The sequence below is a fragment of the Colobus angolensis genome, unplaced genomic scaffold (genome assembly GCF_000951035.1).
Source record: "Colobus angolensis palliatus isolate OR3802 unplaced genomic scaffold, Cang.pa_1.0 Scaffold3, whole genome shotgun sequence".
Lineage (NCBI taxonomy): Eukaryota > Metazoa > Chordata > Mammalia > Primates > Cercopithecidae > Colobus > Colobus angolensis.
The window spans coordinates 29,487,881-29,496,032 of NW_012116265.1; the positions used below are offsets into that span (position 1 = coordinate 29,487,881).

General features: G+C 44.7%; 1 protein-coding gene across 1 annotated transcript in view; it reads right to left on the bottom strand.

The window, feature by feature from the left end:
• FNTB (farnesyltransferase, CAAX box, beta) overlaps positions 1-6,277 on the bottom strand; it is a 77,597-nt gene extending 71,320 nt beyond the window's left edge. Inside the window, exon 1 of the mRNA XM_011949758.1 lies at positions 5,732-6,277. Within this exon, the coding sequence (XP_011805148.1) occupies positions 5,732-5,875 (144 nt within the window). The 5' untranslated portion in view covers positions 5,876-6,277. The remainder of the gene's footprint in view (positions 1-5,731) is intronic.
• Positions 6,278-8,152: the final 1,875 nt, after the last annotated feature.

Consider the following 8,152-nt stretch of genomic DNA (forward strand, 5'->3'; position numbering starts at 1 on the left):
AAAAAAGGAGACCATTTGAAAAAGTAATAAAGTGGTTAAGTTGCAGTGACCACAAATATATACCAACTGGACATACTGTAAAAAAAAAAAAAAAAAAAAATTCTAGGCTCACATCTGTAATCCCAACACTTTGGTAAGCCAAGGCAGGCCTGTGAGGTCAAGGCTGCAGTGAATGGTGACTGCATCACTGCACTCCAGTCTGGGTGACAAAGTGAGACACTGTCTTTAAAAAAGAAGTCTAATGTTATGCAAGTGGATACTTGTAACTTGGAATAAACTATTCAGTGGTAACACCTTATTCATATTCAAAAAGGATGTATCTCAAGAACTGAACATGTGGTCCGGAAATCCATATTGGCTGACTCAAAAAGTGGCTCCAGTGATGATTAAAAATAGTGAAGTCAAAGATGCATGTGAAGAGTCTGAAAAGAAACATTTTATAAATAAGAGGAGGAGGAAAACCAGCATTTCTAAATTAGTGTTACTTTTCAAAGTAGGTGATTTTAAGTAGGTATATGGACCCAAATTTAAATGTAAATTATGTAAGAAGGTATTTTTCACTTATATACCTAAAGGTACATATATTTTAAACTTAACCAAAAACAACCTTTTGGACTTTTTAATGGGGAAATTTTGATATGCAGGATTACTTTACACTTGGGCAATATGGTATATGCTGAATTTCAATAAAATAAAATGGATTCAGAAAGCTAGCCTACTGACCACTTAACCAAGTAGAGGACCGGTTCCGTCTATCAGAGGCATAAAAAATGGGGAAGTTTTATCATATTTAGTGATTTGTTCCACCTCTGTTTACTAATATTTTGGATCCTATAAACTGAAACAAGTCAACAGCAGAAGGTCAGGATTCTGTTCTGCTGGTCCCTCCTTAGGATATGTGGTGGCCCACTGCCTAAATCTGAAGCCAGCACATCACCTGCCTCTCAACACCCTGATGGGGGCCCACCTGCCCATCTCACCTCATTTCCTACCACGTCCAACCTGCACCCACCATTCCTGGTAAGCCATCTTACTGCCCCCAGTCAAGCCTGAGCCTTCCCTCAAAACAGCTCCCCCTCCTAGAATGGCTGCCCCAAACTCTAATTTTTACAGCCCTACCCAGTTCCACGTTCTCCATGAAGTCATCCTGACCACCTCAGCCCACACAGATGGCTTTTCAACTCCCTAAAATCCTCGTGCAAAGCAGTCATAATTTAGGACTCTGTGACTGCCTATAGCACATTCTTATTTTTTTCTTTTTTGAGATGGAGTCTTGCTCTGTCACCCAGGCTTCAGTGCAATGGTGCAATCTCGGCTCACTGCAACTTCCGCCTCCCAAGTTCAAGAGATTCACCTGCCTCAGCGTCCTGAGTAGCTGGGATTACAGGTGTGCACCACCACACCTAGCTAATTTTTGTATTTTTTTAGTAGAGATGGGGTTTCACCATGTTGGCTAGCCTAGTCTCAAACTCCTGACCTCCAGTGATTCGCCCGCCTCAGCCTCCCAAAGTGCTAGGATTACAGGAGTGAGCCACCGCACTCAGCCTTCCAGCATATTCTTTTTTATCTAAGATAAAAGAATTTTGAGGGCAGGGATCAGGACTAATAATTCTCTAATATTCCCCTCAGAGTTCAAGTTACTTGACTGACAATGAACCATGCCAATGGCTCAATGACACCATGCCATTTCAAGTGGAGGATGCTTTTGCCTCTGTTCAAAGACAAACTAAAAGAAAAACAGTATCTTTTGTAAACACCTCTTTTTGGCAAGGCTGCTACCTCTGAGATTATCAGTATTAACCTACTGGCCTGAATCAGAGTGTTTGCAATGGGATGATTCCAGATGGCACAATAAGGCAGGCAGGCACTAACAATAAAACCACGTCTTGTTCTCTAGTGTCACGAAAGGCCCTCCCAGCATCTGCATTAACAAAACAGCTTAGCAAGGTACAGACCTTCATAAAAATATCCAGAGCTGACCATTTCTCATTACCTCCACTACCATCACTGTGAGCTAAGCCACCGTCACCTCTCTCCCAGGATACTGCAATAGCCTCCTAACTGGTTTCCCTGCATCCACCCTCACTCCCCACCATCTACTCTTGACAGTAACCTAAATGAGTCTGTTAAAATGCTAGTCAGATTGTGTCACTCCCCTGCTGAAAACCCTCTGGTCATGGATCAGTCTAAGTCCTGGCAGGAAACAGATGGCACAAAGCGGGTGATTTGAGGAGAGTTTATAAAGGAACTATTTACAAAGATGTGGGCAGGTGTAGGGAAACCACAAGAGAAAATGCAGTATCTGGAGCTGGTAAATCAGGGGTACCTGAACTCCTCATAGACCTGAAGGTGTGAAGAATGGAGAGGGAAGGAGACAAAGAGCTCTGCAGAGAAGGCACGTGACAGGAAATGTGACCCTAAGACTAAGGAAACCCCAGCCCACACAAGCCTGCAGGAGGGAAGAAATACAACGGTCTCATTCTTCTCCTTCTCAGTCACCCCCAGCAATACTTTCCATGGCCTGCAGTCATAAAGCAAGGAAACCTGTCAGTGCAGGGCCCCCTCCTAGGGCACATCTACAGAGCAGGCTGGAAAAAGGCCAAGTGAATCTGGGGCAGTAAATGGCGGTATATAGCCAAGTGGCTCCCCGTCTCAGTCAGGATATTTTAAAGTACTTCCAAAGGCCAGTGAGGCCCTACATGATCCAACCCATCTCCTGTTCTCTGGTTTGCTAAGCCCCCGTGCTCACCAGGCATTCTGCTGCCTTGGTCCTTTGTGCTTGCTGCTTTCTCTGCCCAGAATACTCTTGCACCAGATCCATGATTGCTTCCTCCCTCATCTGAGACTTCAGGTCTCAGAACACATGTGTTGTCATAGAGGGTTCCCCTTACCACCTTATATGAAGACATCCCTTGCTCCCACCCCACCCATTCCTGACACACCCTATCCCCTCTATCCCAAAGTGTTACTCTCCACAGCACTTCTAATTAACATTTTATATTGAGATAGCTATAGATATTATCTCTTTTAATTGACTGCTTCATTGGCCTAGAAACAGTTTTATAAAGGCATCAACTTGGCCTCTTTTGTTCAACGACTTATGCCGAGTGTCTAGAACAGTACCAGGCTTGTAGAAGGCGCTCAAGTATTTGCTGAATGAATGAAAATCAACAAATGGAACAGAGGACTCACAGCTAAGGACTTCTTCCACTATTTATAGGTTTAACTCCTATTACCAAATTATTGCTTAACAAATAAACTGAGTCTTCTGATAATCAGATAGGAAGCAGGTAACAAGCATGTAATTTTGTTTTGGTTTTTTTAATTTAAAAAGTTTTTGTCTTAAATAGACACGGGGTCTTGCTCTGTTGCCCAGGCCAGTACCAAAATCAGTATAGTTGTTTTTTGTTTCAAGAGACAGGGTTTTACTGTGCTGCCCAGTACAGTGGCTCGATCATGGCTCATCTGTGAACTCCTGGGCTCAAATGATCCTCCCACCTCAGCCTCCCAAGTAGCTGGGACTACAGGTGCATACCACCATGCCCAGCTATATATATATATTTTTATTTTTTTGGTAGAGACAGGGTCTTGTTATGTTGCCCAAGTTGGTCTCCTGGGCTCAGGTCATCTTCTCACCTTGAACTCCCAACGTGCTGGGATTACAGGTGTCAGTCATCAATTTGTTTTTACTGGCAATGGCACAAAATTGAGCTATTAGTAAATGGAAGCTTTAGTCAAAACTGAAAGAGTAATAGTATATCCTCTGTAAATAACTTCTCCTAACAAGGTTGTTACTTTTGATGAATGTATCATCATTAACCTACCAAGGTGGTAGGTCTCTAAACTTCAGTCTTCTCATCCATAAAAAGTGTAAGGATTGAATGATACCACGTGTGGAGAGCATTTAGCATTGTGCTGAGACTCAATAAATGGTCACTAAGATGATTATTAAAACAGTGAGGCTGCCACAAAAATGAGACACAACATTATCTTCCTACTATCTGAAACTGTTCATCCTAGACTCTAACAATGTGGCTGGAATAACAACACGAAAAAGAAATGTAAGATTCTTTACTGTCTGCCATACCGTTTGGTCTAGATTTAAAAGATGCTTGCACCACGCATAGTGGCTCGTGACTGTAATCCCAGCACCCTGGGAGGCCAAGGAGGGCAGATCACTTGAGGTCAGGAGTTCAAGACCAGCCTGGCCACACAGTGAAATCTGTCTCTACTAAAATACAAAAATTAGCCGGGCGTGTTGGTGGGCGCCTGTAGTCCCATCTACTCTGGAGGCTGAGGCAGGGGAATTGCTTGAATCTGGGAGGCGGAGGTTGCAGTAAGCCGAGATTGTGCCACCACATCCCAGCCTGGTGACAGGGCAAGACCCCGTCTCGGAAAAAAAAAGGGCAATCTGACAGTCTATGGTCAGATACTAAATAAAACACTTGACCCGAATCACTCAACAATCCATCATTTAGGAATTCTGCAAAGATCCTCCAGGTTTTTCATCAGTGGGAAATTTCTTGACAATCTTTTGCAGTCAGCCTTCCCTGGGACACACTGGTAGGCAAACCACCCAGGAGAGTTAGCTAGATTCAAGAGGTGAGGATTTCCTTTACTCCCCTAAATTCCATAAGTTTAAATCTCCAGTTAAAATATTCTCCCTGCTACTTTGTGAATCACCATGTATCAAGCCCTTGTTTTCTGTTATAAATTTATAATTCTAGTCATAACTGTACAATATAACAACTATTGTTACTAATTTTGCCAAAGTACAGGCTTCCAACTTCAAGTATGAAATACAAAACAGGTCTCTCCAAGGTGAAGCCTGGAGACTGACCTCACTAAGAGATCTTATTTCAGTAAGCAGCAGGATGTTCATTTATTAGTGTTAAGAATCATCCTGACCACTTCTCCTACCGACAGATAGATAAACAGTTCCACATAACAATCTTGGGAACAATTCCAATCAGGGAATAAATAGAAAAACAAAACTATGGTTTTGGGCATATGAATCATTCCCCAAACACTTTTCAAAATGATAGGTTCGATCCTACTTCTAGGCCTTAGGGAATGATTAGTAGCCCAAAATCCATACTTTCTGTTAGAGCACTTTCCAAACTCTGTTTTCCTGCCTGTCCCCACAGGGGCTGTTTCATTTCCTTGTACTTCCATCGTTTAATATTGTGTCCGACACGTAGTTGGTGCTCTAGTGGCTGAATGACTACCAAAATGCCCACCCACGAGGCAGGCCCCCAAACCTGGCACTGTAGGTCAAAAATTAAACAGATCGTGAAACGGCATGACAGCAGCCTGGCCCTTCTCTCCTCTCTGCCTCCAGAAGCTGAGAGCAGGTTGGGAAAAGTGCACTGTGCACCCCAGAACCTCCCAAAGTACTGGCAGAACGGAGTGGGCTATCCGACCCGCCCGGGCTGCCTCTGTTCTCCAGACGTAGAACACGATTCTCCTCGTTCTTTAGGGCGGAAGGGACCTGGCTACTGCCCACTCCTCCAAGCCCAACCTTGAAACGACCCTTCCCCAACCTGGCCGCGCAAACGCTCCACGACGAAGCCCAAGCCGGGGCGCCCGGAGCTTCCCAGAGGGAAGGCGCCGCGGTGCGCTGTGGGAGTCGTAGTTCCCCGGTGAGTTCCGCACCCGGGCGGCCCTGCGAACGGGACTCCCGCTCCCAGAACACCCCGCGCGGGCGCCTCGCCCAGTCCTGCCACCTCACCTGTTCTATGGACGTGACTGTTTCCACCGAGTCGTCCTGCAACCGCTCTCGCGCGTGCTCGGGCCTCAGACTGTACAGCGGCTCTGACCAGACTGGGGAGGAAGATGGAGGGCAATAGTAGGTGAAAGAACTCGGAGAAGCCATGATCAGGAGAGCAGCGGACAGTGTGTAGGACTCAGCTTCGTTAAGCAACAACGCGCATTGAAACTCGAGCGGGCTAAGGCGCTACGGCGAGCGGATAGAGGCAAAAAGCTTTTTGAACGCGAATCTCTCCTCCCACCTACAAGTCTTTAGAGTGAGTACTGAGATGCTGCCGCCCCCCGTTGGGCAGAGGCGCTGCTGCAAGAGCGCAGAGTCCTGAAGCGCAAGGGTGTCTACATCCGAATTTCATTTCAGAGAGATGGCGTGGGAAGCCTCCGTTTGTTATGCAAATTGTTAAAAAGAACTTTAACATTCTGCTAATTCTCACTTAATTGTAATACAGTCGCTTGCAGTTTCAGGTGCCCAAGAACCCAATGAATGTAAGTTTGAAAGCATTTCTGACAGCTCTACTGATTGCGTCAGTCACGCTATTACTAATAGAATTATTGTGCACCTTGGGGTACTTGACAGCCTCGCAGGAGAAGGCAGCAGCTGCTCAAACGTGCAAGGACGCCGTCTCAGTAATTCAGTGATGGAGGGAGGGGGGGCATTATGATTTTCTCCTACCTCTTGGAGGTTACATTGCAGTAGCAAGAATTGAAATGCAGTAGAAGGAACAAGGATAAGTGAAACAGTCAGTCAGTCCGCAGATATTTATGGAACACCTGTTATGTGTCAGGCATTGTGCTAGGTCCTAGGAATACAAAAGTGAACAAAACAAAGTCCCTGCCCTTGGGAACCTTACATTCTAAGAAAATCGACAGAATTGAATGTATACAACGCAATAAATGTATGAAGACTTGTGATAAATGATATGAAGGAAAATAACAGTCTATGAAAGAGACTAAAGGGGTAGGAAACTAATTGAATTGTATGGTCAGGCCAAGCCTCTCTAAGTGACCTTTCATTTGAGATCCGAAGGATAAGGAGGAGTCATCCAGAAGAACAGTATGGGAAAGAACTCCTGAAAAGGAAGAAACAGCAACTTTTAGAAGACATGTGCTGGGCACGGTGGCTCATGCCTGTAATCCCAGCACTTCGGGAGGCTGAGGCAGGAAGATCACTTGAGGAGTTAGAACATCCTGGGCAACATAGCAAGACCTCATCTCTATTAAATCAAAAAAATTAGCTGGGCGTGGTGGCGCATGCCTGTAGTCCCAGCTACTCAGCAGGCTAAGGTGGGAGGATCCCTTGAGCCCAGGAAGTCGAGGCTGCAGTGAGCTATGATTGTGCCACTGCACTCTAGCCTGAGTGGCAGAGCGAGACCCTGTTTCAAAAAACAAAACAACAAAAACAAAAACCATAGGCTCAAGTGACCCTCTTGCCTCAGCCTCCTGAGTATTATTTTAGGGCATATATCAAAAGTACTACACCAAAAATTATAATACCAAGATATTAAACTGGGGGAGTTGTATGTAGGAGGTTATAGGAGGTATGTTAATAACAGACATTCTGGGTACACTTGGAGACAAGCTTCCTGCTCAGAGCATTTCACTCTGTTCCCACTCCATTCCATGTCATATGTCTAGGATCCAGGGATTATAGACCAGAGTGACATTTGACAACCATCCATTCCCCTGTTCTCAGTCTCTGGTAGTAAATAGAAGCAGTCAGAAAAAATGTCAAAGATGAAGCTGGGCTGGCTTAAAGACCTCAGGTAGATGAACACTACCACTGTGTCCATTTTAGTGGTACTGTTGCTGAACTAAGACCTAGAGGCACCAGAATGTTACCAAATCTGGAAATAAGGGGACTGTATGGGTTAGGACCCATGGATATGGCTGTACAATGTGAAATGGTCTCATTACATTGCCCCCTCTGTTGGCATCTTATTGTGTTTCCCTTAGTTATATTTTGGGGAAAAAATGGTCTGATAAGGTCAGAGTCATATCTAAGGATTCAGCCTTTGTCACAAAGAGTTTCTTTGCAGAAGAACTGGAAACTTAACGCTTCAATCCTGAAGGTTGTGCTATTGAAAGAATAGCTGGGACAGTTTTGTGACAAATTGTTGCATCTGTCAGGTGCACCTAGAGCAATTGCAAATTGTATTTTAGAAGTAAAAATTCATTTCTGAAATTCAGTCTCCTCTGCAGTGGGATCCAAAAGATGTGAATAGGAACATGGGCAAGAGTCTCCTGCAGGATAGTGTGTTCTCATCCAATTAATGTTTATTGAATACAGAGTAAGTGCTGGGCACTGAGCTAAGTGCTAAGGAGACAGCAGTGAACAAGCCAGACACAGTCTCTGCCATTATGGGTCTTATGATTTACCAGAAAAAAC